The sequence below is a fragment of the Panthera leo genome, chromosome D3 (genome assembly GCF_018350215.1).
Source record: "Panthera leo isolate Ple1 chromosome D3, P.leo_Ple1_pat1.1, whole genome shotgun sequence".
NCBI classification, from domain to species: Eukaryota; Metazoa; Chordata; class Mammalia; order Carnivora; family Felidae; genus Panthera; species Panthera leo.
Genome location: NC_056690.1, coordinates 85,437,273 through 85,455,290, shown reverse-complemented (window position 1 = coordinate 85,455,290; position 18,018 = coordinate 85,437,273). Strand labels below are relative to the sequence as shown.

The following is an 18,018-nucleotide window of genomic DNA, read 5'->3' as shown; positions in this document are numbered from 1 at the left end:
TAGGTTCTAGAGATCTGTTGTACAGCATGGTACTTAGAGTTAACAATATGGTATCATGCACTTTAAAGGGGATGGGCCACCAGTTGGTTAAGCATGACTTCAGCTCAAGTCATGATCTTGTGGTTCATGGCTTCGAGCCCCCCATCAGGTTCTGTGCTGACAGCTCAGAGCCTGGACCCCACTTCTGATTCTGTCCCCATCTCTCTCTGCCCCTCCCCCACTCATGCGTACTCGCTCTCTCGCTCTCTCTCTCAAAAATAAACTTTGAATAAAATAAAATAAAATCTATTAAGAGGATAGATCTCATGTTAAGTGTTCTTACCACAACACACATATGTACACACATAGAGCACATAAGAAAATTTTAGAAAACGATGGACATGTTTAGTACTTCGGTTGTGCTGATGGTATCATGGATGTGCGCATGTACCCAAACTCATCAAAATGTATATGTTAAATGTGTGTAGGTTTTTTGCATATCAATTATACCCCAATAAAACTAAAAAAATTATTAGAAACACTTGGAATTCCCAAACACAGGCCACCTCCAAACCCTCAACATCATAAACTTCCAACTCTAGAATCCTTGTCTTTATATATTTGAAAAAAAAATAAGAAAGGATGTTTCTAGGGGCACCTGGGTGGCTCCGTTGGTTAAGCATCTGACTTCAGCTCAGGTCATGATCTCACGGTTTGTGAGTTCAAGCCCTGTGTCAGGCTCTGTGCTGACAGCTCAGGTCTGGAGCCTGCTTCGGATTCTGTGCCTCCCTCTCTCACTGCCCCTCCCCAGCTCACAGTCTGTTGGTCTGCCTCTTTCTCAAATATAAACATTAATAATAATAATAATAATAATAATCATGTTTCTAAAGTAAAAATGATATGTAATGCATATGAAAAGAATGGACAATTTTAAAATTATCATTCCAGATTTTGTATATCATACAGAATTATTTAAATGGTATACTATATATTCCTGTTTTAGCTTGGGTTTCTTCACTCAGTCGTATACAGTCAAATATCTTTGGTGTCAGTACATGGTAGGGTGAAATGGGCATACACTTGGAGAAGAGAGAAGATGCAGGGGCCTTCGTCCAATCTCCTTTTCAACACGAAAACTGCTCCTAAAAGTAAGAATACTAATGCTCTTCCCTTAAAGGAAGTTTCTTATCTCCAGAATGGTCTTAACTGAATACCTCTGTATAGAGATTTCTTATAGGAAAAGGTAAAACAAGAATTGTTGGATTTATGAAGCATGCATTGCTGGAAAGTGCCCTGTCATCTGGGATATAAAATAAAGATGTTTCATAGACCAACTGTTGCTACTCTGTGGAAGCTTTGTGTAACCCAGAGAACTTATTTTTGATTTTTGACCGACTTTTATCATTATCCTCAAACTATTAATTTCTATAAATTAACTAAATCTCAGCTGACTCCTTTGTGTTATATTTTTATTTGTAGAATAGTATTGGGGCGCCTGGGTGGTTCAGTCAGTTAAGTGTCTGACTTTGACTCTGGTCATGATCTTGTGGCCCATGAGTTCAAGCCCCGCGAGGGGCTCTGTGCTGACAGCTTGGAGCCTGGAGCCTGCTTTGGATTCTGTGTCTCCCTCTCTCTCTGCCGCTCCCCTGCTTGTACTCTGTCTGTCTCTCTCAAAAATAAATAAACATTAAAAAAATAAAATAAAATAGTACTGTTTAATTTGAATAGATATTGAAACATCTGATTTCAACCTTTTTCTTTATATCTGTAGGTGTATCTATACCTACTATATCTTTATACCCACAAGCAAGGTAGGTTTTGAATAGCCTAATTTTCATTTATAATTCTTATAATAGCCTTCAAATTAAATAAGTCATCACAGTGTTATGAGGGTTACCTTGGCAATGTCTATAAATTATCCAGTAGTAGTTCAATTAATTCTGACTTATGTCATTTAGTCCTTATATTATTCTTAATTAGGTTTGTTTAAAAAGGTCTTAAAGGCGGTTATATCAGCAAAACTCTGTCCCATATGCTTCATTGTTCTTATACATTTATAGAATTCTAATACAGTATTTCATCAGCCTCACTCTTTGGCCTGATAAGCCAATTTATGCTTTGCAAAGAACAAACTGAACAGATTTTCATGATGGATACAACGTTAGGGGTGAAGGTTCACTCCAGCGCCCTGGAAAATCTAAACCCCTCAGGGATATAGAGTGGTAGCCTCGTCAGGCTCATACAAGACAAGTCGAGGGTTTCAACTACCCTCTTTACACTGTAGCCACAGCTGCCATACGGAAATATACACGTACAGAGCCGGAGAAGAAAAAGGGGGCTGTTCACCACAAACTATAGCATCATTTGTTCAGCACTGGATAGAGGGAGATTAATAAAGCAAACAATGTATATTATCACGAAGCTGACAGTTCAAAGGGAAAGATACACAGTAAACAAACACAAAAATAGCTACATGTTTTGAGAAGGTCTTTTAAAATCTTGCACATTTCTTTGAAGGCAAATAGTGAAGGAAATATTTTTTTGGACTGAAATCATTCCTTTTTTATAAAGTAATATGTAAACTGAGGTTAGTGGCCAGATGTGGCTGGCTGGTAGGGGCTGAAAGCGTTGTGTGTGACTGTTCTAGACAGAGAAAAACAGCATAGACCAAAAGGTACTAGTGAGTGTTCTCCAAAAAAAAAAAGAAAATATAAGTTACAAATATAAATATAAATATATACATACAGATAGATAGATAAATATATATTATAATATCTCTCTATATATGGGAGAGATGGAGAGATTTATGATAGGAATTGGCTTATGAGGTTATGGAGAGCAAGAGGTCCCAGGATCTGCAGTCGACAAACTGGAGAACCAGGAGAGCCAATGGGAGTCAATTCTAGTACAAGCCCAAATACCTGAGAATTAGAAGCCAAAGGTACAATTCTCAGTCTAAGTCTGCAAGCCCAGAGAACCAGGAATGGCGATGTTTGGGGCAAGAGGAGACGGACGTCCTAGCTCAAGCAAAGAACAGATTCACCCTTCCTCTGCCTTTATGTTCTATTCGGACCCTCAGTGGATTAGGTGATGTCTGCCTGCACTGGGGAGCTTCTTTACTCAGTTTACCTATTCACATTTCAAAGATATACCAGAAATGTTTGTCAGAGATCTGAGCACCCTTCAGCCCAGTCAAGCTGACACATAAAACGAACCATCACAAGTCCACCTCTTGTCAATTCGGCATCCATATGCATCACTTAAAACCACATTTAATCTTTAAATAAAGACAAAAACAAGGACATGATTCCATCGAACATGATGCAAGTTTTCAAAAATCCACTAATCATTACTCCAGAAGAGGAAGCAAAGTCCTGAATGATGTTTACTCTTCTCCTGATACCCCATAACTTAAATACTCTGAAGTAAACTTAATCATGCTTACATACTGATATAGAATCAATACATTCTATGTTAATGGCAGGCAATCAGAAAGAAACCATAAATATACAGAGATAGGGCTGTCTGCTGGCAGACAGATGGACAGGGAGAGAGGCATATTCACAGCAAATTAAGGAACAAATACTCATGACACTACAGTGCTCATTTCTGTAACTGACAGTGCTCATTTCTGGTTGTAGCTACCTTCTTCAATCATCCATTCTGCATTCCCCTTGTGTACGGCAAGCACACAGATGGTCGTGGTTCTTTACCTGGTGGGATGACCCGAACCTCCATTCCTGAACGCTCAGGACCATTACTAATCCTGCCTGCGTTGGCAGTTTTCCAACTGTAGTTTTCCATCAACCATAATCGAAGGGCATGGTAATCCTAAGACTCCCTAGGGGACCTCCTGCATTCCTGATACACTCCTCCTCATCTCCATGGTAGAGCACCAGTCCAATTACCCCCTAGTAGTCAGGACCAATCACCCCAGACAGTATGGGAACAGGTATCCACCAGTTGATTATAAAATCGTAGAAGGGGAAGTGAAATCATGTAGGTGATGGTAAGTAGTCAAGAGAGGGGAGCCTTTTCTCTACTCAAAGCATGCATCCCTGTGGATGGCCAGCTACTTGACCACAGCTCCAAGGGTGCCTCCATCTGTTACTCTTTCCTTGTCAGGAAGAGGAGGACTTATCTCACTGGTAAATTTAAAGGGGAAATTGGGCATCTGTCGCCCTGTTCCTTCCTCTCCCGTTCTTTGGGTAAGAGATATCTGCAAGAAGTATACCTTGCACAATCTTTCTCAAGCACAAAGGATGAAGAGTGAAAGGGTCTCACAGGAAAAACAGCTTTCACCTGTCCAGCCCATCTGTGGAGATGTAAATCAAGCTCTTTAATACGGATTTTAAGATCAGGAAGCTCACTTTCCTTTAAATAGAAGTTTTACCAAGAACAATAAAAGTAATACATTAATTGATAGATTTACTCACAAGATAACATATTCATAAGTAAATCTTACTAATTAGGTATCATATTGATTCTTGCAGCAGAAACTAGTTAGATGGTTTTAAAATTCATTTTCTTTTTCTTTTGAAGTATACAGCTTGAATACACTTCCCAACATTACTTACAATAAGGAGTCACTGGGCAAATGAGTACTTGCCTGCGGGTTCTCAGTGGAAATAAGGTACACCACTCCCAAGCCTGGAGCACAAAACATCCCCATATGATCCTCATTCTCTCTTTCTTCTAATCTTGGTCAGATGCAGAGTGTTCAGCTGCATGACTTCTGAGAGCCCAGGGGACAGAAAGTCACTGTATAGAAGGAGAAGGCTGACTTTCAAACACCTGTAGAAAATGTATGTGAGTCAAAAATTACCATCTACTGGGTCCTATCTACTGAAATCTGGGGCACTGCTTGTTAGAGCAGTTAGGGTAGAAAAGAGTGGTATCCTTATCGGGCATCCTTTGAAGTTTAAACGTCTGGTGGTTTAACCGGGTGGGTTTAGATTTCCTTAGACGTCCAATTACTTAGCAAGCAGCTCTACTCGAAGTAAAAGGGAAGTCACTTAAGTGTTTGAAGCAAGGGTATAATATGATTCAATTTCTGTTTTCAGAAATATCACTCTGGCAACTGGATGGAAAACTAAAAAGGTCAACGGTGATGGGTAAAAGACCTGGCAGGAGGGGGCAAAGTGGTAGATCTGGTGGTTATGACTGGGGAAATAGCAGAGACAGCAATGGCAGGAGTTACCGTGTATGGTTAGAACTGGTAAGATACATTAATAATTTTGGCCATTTCTATGGGCTATTTCTTTAAGCCACAAAAATAGCAAAATGAGGCAGTTTTGAATTCCCAACTGTACTAACACTCCACCATACACCTATTTCAAATAAATATCTTCAAGGACCCTTTCCTTATGTATACAGAATAGCTCCCATATTGGCAAAGGAAACAAAAGTATAAATAAACCTTTGGGACTACGTCAAAATAAAAAGCTTCTGCACAGCAAGGAACAACCAACAAAACTAACAGATAACCTCTTGAATGAGAGAAGATATTTGCACATGACATATCCAATAAAGGATTAATATCCAAAATGTATAAAGAACTTATACAACTCAACACCAAAAAAATAAATAATCCAATTAAAAATGGGCAGAAGACATGAACAGACATTCCTCCAAAGAAGACATGCAGATGGTCAACAGACACAATATCACTCATCATCAGGGAAATGCAAATCGAAACCACAATGAGATATCATTTCACACCTGTCAGAATGGCTAAAATTAACAACACAAGAAGTAACAAGTGTTGGCGAGGATGCGGAGAAAAGGGAACCTGGTGCACCGTTGGTGGGAATGTCATTTTGTACAGCCACTGTGAAAAATACGGAGGTCTCCCCCAAAATTAAAAATGAAAATACCATACGATACAATAATTACACTACTGGGCATTTACCTCCAAAATTGAGAATACTAATTCACAAAAATACACTCTTACGTCTACAGCAACATTATCTACAATAGTCAAGATATGGAAGCAACCTAAGTGTCCATTGATGTAATCTTTCAAAAAGTGAAGGTATCTCCAACCAAACTCAATTAAAAAATAATAAGTAAAGAGAAAAAATAATTTTTTAAAAATCGCATTTCGGAAAGAAATTGAAGGTATTAGTGTAGAATTTTAGCTACATATAATCCTAATTCTAACCTTCAATTTCCCCCAAATCAGAAACGTGTTTTGAGGTATTTGAGATAAGGCATTACTGTCAGCTCTTAGTGCCATAAAGACTCCCCATGAAGCTTGTCTTTATAAATATTTAATATAAATATTTATGAAATAACATTGTAAATTATAAACTACTAGAAACATCATTATTACCACAAAAAGACAAAAAACTCCTCAATAAAAGCCTTAAAAAGATGCTGGTAAAAGCACAAAATTTTCAAAGCCAGATTGCATTTCATTTTTTCAGTTTGAGACCAATTTTAAAATGTTATCAGTATTTTCCACATATGGTAAAAGATATCTTCCATTCTGGAAAGGATCAGAGTCATTTATTGTTAAAGCAAAGATACCATAATTATTTATAATCAATATCACTTCCATGAATATTTGATTCTCTAGATCATGAGATTTCATGAAGATGATCATCCCAGAAAACTTGCAATTCATAATGTCATTTCAAATCAATACTTACAGACCTGCAAAGGGAAAGCTGAATAAGTATTAAATTCAGCACAGGAACAGCATTTGGAATATAACCATCTCTACTCCTCATTGTTTTGGTTGCATTTGAAATACTAGATTTTACAATTAAATTCTTATATTGACTCTGCTCTAAATATCAGTGATTTAAGAATGATTTTCCTCTAAAGATGCCAGATTTTAAAATACATTTTTAAGAACCTTGGTCTATTAAGCACATCTGTTTCTGACTCTAAAAATTGCTAATCTTTCCATAAGCAGTTACTGGCCACATATGTATTTGCTTGTAACAGTTTCAGGCATGTAAAACAGAATTACACTCGTATTCAGAACTTTCTATAGATGAGGAGCTACAGTGAAAGTGAATATCATTTATCATAATTTTTGAGAGGTAGAGTAAGAAAAGAGAATTCCTATGAGGTCCCAAAGGATGCATCATGGCGTGATCCCTGATTGTCAATCAACTGTATAAAAACTTTGAATATTTTACACTTATAATTACTCTACAAGGCCATTTCCAAATGTGCGGTCAAATTCTTCTCCTGTTATAATCTATTACAAAACAGCTAAACAAAAGGATACCTAAAAATTACGTGTGACAAAGTGTTTTTATTTATTCAGTTTTTAAACATTTTTAAATATTCCACAATATCTCTAAAGTAATTTAAACGTATGTGCATCCCATATCTTTTCAAAAAGCCTTTAAGAATATCACCAATTCTTTTTAGGGAGTGGAAAGAGACATTTCAAAAAATAATCTCATATAAATAATTCAAACAATGTGTTTTTCTTTATTTCCGTTTAAATTAGCTCTCCATCATCTAAAGTAAAACTCTTTTTTTATTCATTGTTACTTTCCTTCAGTGTTCAAACCTGTAGTTGATTGAACCGAAACATGCACTCAAAGTTTAAATACTTGAACAAGTTTCTCACAACAATCTTGAGGTTTCCCCTGTTCCAAAAGCCCTATAATTTTATCTAGTAAAAGGATCACATATGGACTAATATATTTTTCTGTATAGGTGTGAAAACGTAGAGCCATTTTACACCCATGCTGCATTGGTTTTATTTTTTCTCATTTATAAAGCTTTGCTAATTTAAAGCAGACATGTTCCCGCTTAATGTCAAAAATACCATCTTTGACGATAAAACATTAAGCGTTTTAAAATATACATATCACTTTGTAAACCAACTGAAAACCATGACTTCTTCTCAAAAACAGTTGCACAGACATGTTAAATTACTCGAATAAAAAGCATTAGGAAACTAACGTTATCAAGTCTGCACCGTCCACTAGTGGCAAGAGATGGTAAATGCATGTTCCTCGTAAAATTAAATTTAAAACGAATTCTATCTTCAGTATTAGCTTTCTCAATCAAATTTAGAGCCCATTATTAGAAAGGGAAAATACATGTATACTGTACACATAACATGATTATTGCGTTGTGAACTATTTTTCCTGCATAACATTCAATTACTGTCAAGAATCATACCTAGAGACACCACGTTCAGTTAGGTACCTGTGAATATAAATATATGAATCCATATATAAAGGCATGTGTGTGTACACACGCATACACTGTGTATGTACCTAAAGTCTGAACTAGAAACGAAGTCACTCTGACCACCTCACATGAATCAACAAAGGAGGGGGAAACTTTATGTAGCTTGTTAGCTTTGTTTCACTCACCCTGCACTGCGGCTCTCACTGAAATTACCTTTGATTAATAAGTGGTTTCTAAGCAGGAAATATTTGCTTAATAGTATGAGGAAAAGCTCCTCCTCCTTTGAAGTCTCAGTGGTCCACTGTGTGAACAGAGCTGACCATATCTGAACCTTGTGATGACACTGCCCCGTGGAAGTCAGAATGCCCGCGTAGGATTCAGAAATCAGGCGTATGCGGCCAGCTAAGGCTCCTCAAGCAATTTTAGCAAACTTAAGTCAATGAGTCTAAACTTTACCACTTGCTGGAAGAAAATCTGAAGCAACATTCATGTGGGATTTCATAAACAAAGAGAAACACTGCTTACCACTTTTTTTTTTTTTCTAACAACTGATAGAACAGCACTTTTGATTAAGGCGCAATTACATAATTGATTTAGATAGCTTCTTCAGACAGCTCTTCAGCATGTATATGGTTTGTGTGTGTGTGTGTATACATAATATATGATGTTTAATACATATTATTAATATACATATAAATACACACACACACAACTAAATGTTTACTCACTTGAAGAATTTGGCTTGCCATTATTTTGTCAGTATTTTTCTTTTCTTTGCTCATTATTCTGTCCCACTTACTTACCTGGAACGATGCTTTAGTACACAGAGGATGTACAATTAATATTGTTTAAACCATAAATATTAATAAATCATTGAAATGGGGAAGGTTTATGACAGCATTTTATTGATGAAAAAGCAAAGGCAAAGTATAAAGGCAAGTAGGCTGATTCTGAATTACTATAAAGTCAATATGAAAAGAACCTAAATGCACTTGAGATGAATGGATATCTTCAAACTGCTTCATAAAAGAACAAGATAATTTTGTTTATTGTAAGTGCTATGATATAATGGCTTCTTTAGCAGAGTCCCCTCACAAGTTCCTGGAATGGATAATTAATGCTGTCAGGCTGATCACTGAAAATACGTGTTATTTAGAACAAGATTTCTTTTTTCTTGTTGTTCAAAGTTTTGTTTACATTCTAGCTAGTTAACATATAGGGTAATCTTGGTTTCAGGAGTCATATTTAGCGATTCATTACTTACACATATTACCCCATGCTCATCACCAGTGCCCTCCTTCAGGCCCATCCCCCATCTAGCCCATCCCCCACCCACCTCCCTCCATCGGCCCTCAGTTTCCTCCACAGTTAAGACTCTCTTATGCTTGGCTTCCCCCTGTCTCTATCTTCTTTCCCATATGTTCATCTGTTTAGAACAAGATTTCTAACGGGCTGAGTTTGACCGAGTTCACATGAGCAGGTAAGTTCAAATACCCCTCTTATGGAGGAAATTCAATTTTTAAACCTTTCCTCTTTGTGGAGGTTTCTGCCCACTGGCTTACACATCTAAACAGAGAAAACGGGCAGTTTCCTTTCTTTCTCAACACTGTACGTCTCCATACCTCTTTCAGATTTTTTGGCTCTGATTCTTTCAGTTCTTCATATTTCCATTTCCATACAGACAAAGCTGACTCCAGTCGTTCTATTTCTTTTTCCAAAGATGAGCGCTTTCTAAATAAAGAATTAAAAGCAAAATAGACTTACAATTTAAAAACAAGTTTAGGAACACATTCAATGTTTTTATTTCCTGTTTTCATTATTTTTATATTTGTATACGACCATTGTAATCACAGGAAAACTTTTCCAGCTTATTAACAATTACAAATATTGAATAAAACTTGGTTTAATTTTTTATTCTGTCAGCATTAGAGTAGGTTAAACATATTTAATTTGGCTTTGCCTGTATCAAAATATTTAACTTTCTGCCTGCTTTCTCCTGTATTATTCATGCATTTGTCTCATTATCTCATTCATATTATTTCTCCTTGTATAGGAGGATATATATATATATTTCTAATTTTAACATGGCTTCTATCCAGCTTCATATTGTGACTATACATGAATGAAGAATCCTTTGATATGACAGAGAATGACAAGGAGTCTACATAATAATTTAAGAAATCAATTATTTACTGGGGCTATAAAAATACTTTTTAAATATTTGCAATTTTGTTTAATGAAGCAATTTCACTGGGATCTTTATTTAAAATAATTGACATTAATTTCTCCATTTGTAGAACAAGTGACTCAGTTAGAATTGAAATCTGGTCCTTTAATATCTCAATTATCGATTTTTTGTATGCCCATATGTCTATCAGAGTGAGTCACTGAAAATAATTGTTTACTACTGGTCGTAATTAGCATATATTGACCTTTGCAGATGGACAATCCTCATTTGTGTGGTGCATTAGATTAGTGCTTAATAATGTTCAATCTCTTTTCTCTACTCCCATGGACAGAATTGCTTTCCTCAACCCTTGCTTCTAGTCTTTGACAATGGGATATTAGCAGATATGACAGACGCAGATGTTTGAAAAGAATTTGTGTGGTTGGGCTTCTTCTCTTATGCTTCAGCCATCACTGTGAAAAGAGTTTTCCCTCGGGAATTGCTGTCCCCAAATAAAAACATAAAGCAGATCTGAGCCCAGCCTTACCACTGAGCCAAGCCCTGCTGGTCAAGTGGAGGTCAGCTGACCTCACCTTTTTTGTACCCATATGGGCAAAAAGAATAGTTGTTTTACGACACTGAAGAGTGTGTGTGTGTGTGTGTGTGTGTGTGTGTGTGTGTGTTTTGTTTTGTTTTGTTTGTTTTTTCTGCAGCAAAAGATAACTGACATAGAAAATGACACTTAAGGGGGGAGATGCTACAGTAACAAAAATGAAAAATATGTAGACTTAACTTCAGGACTAGATTGTGGGCAGAGGCTGGAAAAATGGTGATAAAACATAAGCAGCTGGAAAAATAGTGATATGTGTTATTTAGTAGTGAAAACACATGATGAAATCATCACTTGCAGTGTTTTGGAAAATGGAAAATGTGAATGATATCACCAGTGGAATGCTAGTGGGCACCATGTGGCCGAGCCTTCAAACGTGTTTATACAATTTATACAATAAGAGGTTTTACCCTCTTATATTTTGGCTACAGCAATAAGTACATACCAATGCAGACTTACTGCTCCCAGTGGGGGTAGGAGAGATATGGATCATAACCAGTCTCCCCTGCTCCCCTGCAGAGTCCAGTCAATATCAGTCAGCCGTTAGTTGGCTCACAGACTCCAGCTAAATAAAGTCTGAATGTTGTACACCACTGAGATTTTGTGGCTGTTAGTTACAACCTTATTGTAATTTTAATTAACCAATGCACACACTCGGGTCTAGTCCCATGATAATGTCACTAGAAGGATCTTAGAAGATATTCACAGATCTAAAAGATGCACCCAGAATCAAAATTGAATGCCATTTACATAATTATGAGAAATATGAATCTTCCAGGAAGCAACACTATGAAAATAATTCAAAATAGGATTAGGTCATAAATAGATTAATCCAATGAATGGATAAGCAGCTCATTAAAAAGTTATATAACTATATTTGTATGAACCAAGCCATGGAATTGAAGAGAACGTCTCAGAATTAGTTAGAGTTTAACCTCAGAAGACTCAGTTTGCAAAAACATCCTCACCGTTAATAAGACTATAATTTTAAATCTCTCATTAACAGCAAATATATAAAATTAACCAACAAAAGGACTCAATATAAAAGTCTAGGTCCTATGAACACCTGCCTATGAATGTCTACACATCCAGATTAACGACCTCAGCCCAAAATCCTGATAGAAAAGCAGACCCAGCCAGCTAAGGACACCCAAGTTATTTATCAAAATATTATATTCTCAAAAATTTTCAGTAGAATAATATAAAAATTTACTTGAAAATCGGAGAAAAGTCTACATTTTAAATTGTATGAATTCAAAATCATACATGTTCAGATCACTGTCAGTTTTTAACATTATACTTTAATAAATCAAATGCTAACATGAGCAGAAAAAGCTCACATTAACACAAAAATGATTCATTATTACTACTGAATAAATGTCGATCTTCAAAAATGCCACCAAAAATATTGGGGGTAAATATCCCTTTAAGGTTTTTATAAGAGGTTCAAAAAGAGCATTTCAAACTACATATTAATTAAACATTTCATCTTAGTTACAGTGAAACATAGATGCATTTTAAAGATATGATTATATCTAGATTACATCTAGACTTATAACAAGTAGTCAAAGCCAGTTCATGAAATAAAAATAATATAATTTTCCCAAGTATATTAAAATGAAGATTCCTATTACCTTATTTAAGACAAATTAGTAACATTTAAAATGTAGTATTATTTATCTCTTTAAGTATGCATCTTAAATACAGTAATTTATATTTATGGCTTACTGAAATAAAATTATGCATTTTTATTATGTAAAATGGTACCATTTAGTCAGGGAAGGCAGCAGACTGGCAATTCATAGAAACTTATTTAATGATAATGTGATACTTGGATATTTTTAATATGCATTCATCAAAAAATATTTTGTGACTCAATGCAAGCAAAGCTGAAGGACATATGGACATTGTACGCTTAAATTTATGCAGCAGAGGGCACCCTTTAAATTCTTAATTTCTGGCCTAATCAATTTATTCTATATTTTAGAGAGATTTTCAAAATTGATTAATTATACAGTTAAATTTATAATTGAAATTTAAACTATCATCATGCCATTTGAACTACAGGAAGGCAAAGAAAAATCCTAATTTACTCTAAAAGATACTGCATATTTTATGCACAAATTCTTCTAAAAATAGTAAGATAAAGCTCAGCAAAAATGTAGTATCTTATATATGATGATATAAACTTTTAAAAATCTAACTGCTAAAATATATAAAAGTTGCAGAACTAAAAGATACTGTGTGAACCAAGATTTTTATGGAAAGATATGATATTTCTATGCAATATTTTCGTATTTTGTTAACTATCACAATCCCATAATAATTGGGCATACAACTTGAACATATATATATAGAAAACAAGATTAACCAAAATATTTTTCAAGGATGAAAATTCCTGAAACATTAATATTTGGGAATAAATATTATTTATTTTTGAACTGTGTGAAATTTCACTGTAAAATATGTGGTAAGTATTTTCCTAAAGGTCTATTAATATGAAGTGTTTTGGCCAGGCAAAAATAATTAACCTGTAATAACATCTAGAAACCAGTTTTTCTATTAATCTAAAATGTAGAGTTAGTATCCACTATAAATAATTTAAAAATGTTTTAAAATATGCTTTTAATCAGCAACATATTTTCCATTTTGTGATTCTACTCCCAAGTGTTTATAATTATATCCTGGAGCATTTTTAGCACCTTTTAGCAAATACCCATATATAATTTAAGTAGAAAAGAAATGAATTAAAAAAAATTTTTTTAATGTTTATTCATTTTTGAGAGACAGAGCACGAACAGGGGAAGGGCAGCAAGAGAGACACACACAGAATCCAAAACAGGCTCCAGGCTGTCAGCACAGAGCCCGACGCGGGGCTCGAACCCACAAACTGGGAGATCATGACCTGAGCCGAAGCTGGACACTCAACCAACTGAGCCACCCAGGTGCCTCAGGAAAGAAATGAATTTAAAAAATACTGTAGGGGCACCTGAGTGGCTCCATCCGTTAAGCGTCTGATGAAGATGAAGCCACAGCAATCTTCCCATCAGCGTGTCATTGAGGCCACCAGTTAGGCACAGACAACCAGCATGACCTCAATACCATCAACTCCAGATGGGGGACAGTTTCACCAGAGAGCAGAGACCACTGCTGCCTCTGGGATCAAGACATAGTTACTGCCGCAGGCTCCTCCCTCATCAGGATGGATTCCGGGCACTTGCTTCTTGGAGCATTAGCTTCTGCTAAAAAGTCTAGGTGGCTACATCTGAAAAGCTGTTCCTATGTCAAGTGTCTGTGCCTTAATGACAAGGGAGACTCAAGTTGAGATTTACTAGCAATGTTGCAGCCTCTGCAGAGAAGTAGACTCAATTTCCTTCAGCAAGGAAATACCCAAACACAAAAGGTACTATAGAGTAAAAAACAAACAAACAAAAAACAGTTGCAAAAGTAGAGAAAAATTAACTTGAAATGGGTTAAATATAAGACTGAAAATGTTAAACTCCTAGAAGAAAGCATAAGGAAAAAACTCCTGGATAATGGTATTGGCAACAGGTTTTTGGATTTGACACCAAATGCATATAAAACAAAAGCAAAAATAAGTGGCAGTATATCAAGCTAAAAAGCTTCTGCACAGAAAAAGAAACAATCAACAAAATTAAAAGGCAACCTATGGAATGGAGGAAATATTTGAGAACCATATATTTGACAACCGGTTAATATCCAAAATACACAAGGAACTCAAACAACTCAACAGCAAAAACCAACCAACCAAACAACAACAAAAACCAAACCAAAGCAAACCAAACAATTAAAAAATGGGCAAAGGACCTGAGTAGACAGTTTTCCAAAGAAGACATACAAATGGCCAAGCATATGTACAGGTGCTTGAATCAGTAATCATTAGTGAAAAGCAAACCATAACGTCAGTGAGATAACACCTCGACACTTTAGAATGGCTATTATCAAAAAGACAAGCGATAACCAGGATTGGTAAGAGTGTAGTTGAAATGATATTGTTGGGGTGCAGTGTAAATTGGTGTAGCCCCTATGGACAAAGGTATGCAAGTTCCTCAACAAATTAAAAATAGAACTATCATTATAATCTAGCAATCCCACTTCTAGGTACATAGCTCAAGGAAGGGAAAGAAGTATCTCAAAGCGACATCTGTACCTTCATGTTCATTGCAGCAATATTCACAAAAGGCAAGATATAGAGGCAATTGTCCATCTACAAATGGACATGGAACATGTGAGACGTGCGTGCGTGTGTGTGTGTGCGTGTGTGTATGTGTACATATGTAGGACATTAGGCTAAATGAAATAAGCCACCACAGAAAGACAAATACTATATCATCTCATTTATACGCAGAATCTTAAAAAGTTGAACTCATAGTAACAGAGAGTGCAATGGTGAATGCCGGGAGCTGGGAAGCGGGGAGAGTTAGGCGATGTCAATCCAAACTTTCAGTTAAGCAATGAGTAAGTTCTGGGAATCGAATGTACAGCATGAAGACTGTAGTTAACAATATCATATTGCATATGTGAAATGTGCTAAGACCTCATAAGAGGTCTCACCACACACAAAAATTAGTAACAATGTTAAGTGACGGATGTGTTAATTAGCTTCATTGTGGTAATCATTTCACAGCGTATGGTAGTACATCACGTGTGCTTGTTGGGATGAGCACAGGGTGACATATAGAATTGCTGAATCACTATACTGCATAGCTGCACTGATAGAACACTCTATCGTAACTGACTAGAATTAAAATAAGAACTTAAAAAAAACAGTAAAACCCCATCACTCTGTACAACTTAAATACACACAAATTTTGTTTCTCAGTTATACTTCAATACAGCTAGAAAAATAAATACGTATGTATAAATAAAGGAATACACACCACAAATTACTGTTTTAAAAAGGCAAATGTGTTTACTGCATATGCCATTAGTAATAGTAAATAAATAAGTAGGCCTGACTGTCTAATCTTTAACAACATTACATTAAATAACATTAACCAGACTTGCATGACAATTTGTTCATTGTGTTCATTCAGGAATCTATGTAATCCCGCTAAGATTTTCAGTCTCATTTTATTGAGAAAAAAACCACACAATTTAATGAAGCAAAGCAAAATAATTGGAGCATACTCCTTTTCTTATATAGAAAATAAACTAAGAAATAAAATTGAGAAGGAGGATTGATTATAGCTCAGCTTAAATAACGCAGAGCATTTGCTAAGGGATACAGGTGCCCTCTGCAGTTTAATTTGGGTACTGGTTCTAAACATTAAACTATTTTAGAGCTCATGGTCTCCCTTACTTAAGACTGCCGAAGTTCCTCTCCCGAAAGGTCTAGGTACACCTAGCTCGGTAAAAGGATTAGGTTCCTGTCTGTACCTCAAATTTTCTATCTCGGAAGAGTTTAAGAGATCAAAAAATGTACAAATTCTCAATACACGAGAAGGTTCCAGATACTGGATCATTATTTTCATAAAAGCGAACGGTACTCAGAGCACAAATAATAGAAGAAAGTTTCTTGCTTTTGATAAGGAAGTTCTCCATAGTGAGAGTGGTGGACATGATCCCCTGAGTTCTCTTGGCGGATTCCTGTGCTCTAGTCAGGGGAATTTTCCCACTAGCTGGGAACATAGGCAAAATTACATTCACATGTTCTCCACGCCAGCCATCCACTTGCTGAGATTCCAGGAGGCAGAATTTAAAAAGTTAGATAGATTTATAGCAACAGTATATACTATATCCTTGGGAAACATTCTCTTGTGATAGAAAAAAGGCTTTGCGATCGCCTCATGCGGACTTCATGCTAATGTTGATTCATGGACACATAACGCCCATGGGATTTGTTTACTAAAGAGACAAAGTAGAATCAGAGGTCCCCTTTCCCCCTTATTTTCTGGCCTGTCTATGGCTTATATATTCAAGTTGTGGAGAACCGAAGAGTTTATGTACTAGAGAGGTGGTTAACTTATTCCAAGGAAGTCAGATATATATGTATGTGTATGTGTGTGTGAGTCAGGGTGTAGCAATACTCGTGTGTATCATTAAAACCGGCCCCTCAGGGAGTTTACATGTAGGAAACAGCTGTTTCGTATGGTCTGTACTACATTATGTCAGTAAAGTAACATTGTGAGTGGGTGTGAGAGAAGTCTATAACCACTAACAAGTTAAATCCTTCAGGAAATAAAACACAGAGATTAGAGCTTGACTGAGACTTAGCTCCAGATAAAATTAATGTCAATAGGGGACCGTGCCTAAAATTTAATTCGGTTTTTTTCTCCTTTCTACTAATGTTGATTACGTCTATTAGGAATTTATACTTGACGGTAGAATAAGAAGGTTTTATTATATACTCAGGTATATTATTACAGTCGATTGTATAATGATTGTATTATAACAATCTCTTCATATGGTAAGTTGTAGACAAAGCATCTGGAAAAGGGTATTAGTGGTGGGAATAAATTTCAGAGGGACTAATGAGAAACTTCTGGCTGACAGAAAAAGAATGGCAGATAAAGGGCTTATAGTATCTGTGAAATATTTGTGTGTGAATAGTCACTATTCCAATCCATTTAAACTGGGAAAATTGAAACCATTATATAATGTATAGAATTCTATTCATACTTATTTTTTTCCATTTTTTTTCTGCCCATTAAGAGTCTTATAACTAAAGAGATGGAAAAATACTTATTTTCAGACTTTGGGACCACATTTTAAAGTATATCAAATATTCCACGCAATGCTAATAATTGCCTAAGGTGATCATGAAGGAATAACAACAACAAAAACATCATACCGAGTAACCCGCACTAATAGTCACTTTCCCAGACATTATTTGTGCTTGATCCTCACAAGAAATTAGCGAAGGCAGGGGGTGCCTGGGTGGCTCAGTCAATTGAACATCTGACGTCAGCTCAGGTCATGATCTCACGGTTCATGGGTTCGAGCCCCGTGTTGGGCTCCGTGCTGCCAGCTCAGAGCCTGGAGTCTGCTTCGGATTCTGTCTCCCTCTCTCTCTGCCCTCTCCTGCTCATGCTCTGTCTCTTTCTCTCAAAAATAAATAAAAAAATTAAAGGAA

General features: G+C 36.1%; 1 protein-coding gene across 1 annotated transcript in view; it reads right to left on the bottom strand.

Moving 5' to 3' along the window:
* The window catches only part of CCDC102B (coiled-coil domain containing 102B), a 197,103-nt gene that overhangs the window by 69,655 nt on the left and 109,430 nt on the right, over positions 1–18,018 (bottom strand). The window contains exon 10 of the mRNA XM_042911020.1: positions 9,768–9,876. Within this exon, the coding sequence (XP_042766954.1) occupies positions 9,768–9,876 (109 nt within the window). The remainder of the gene's footprint in view (positions 1–9,767; positions 9,877–18,018) is intronic.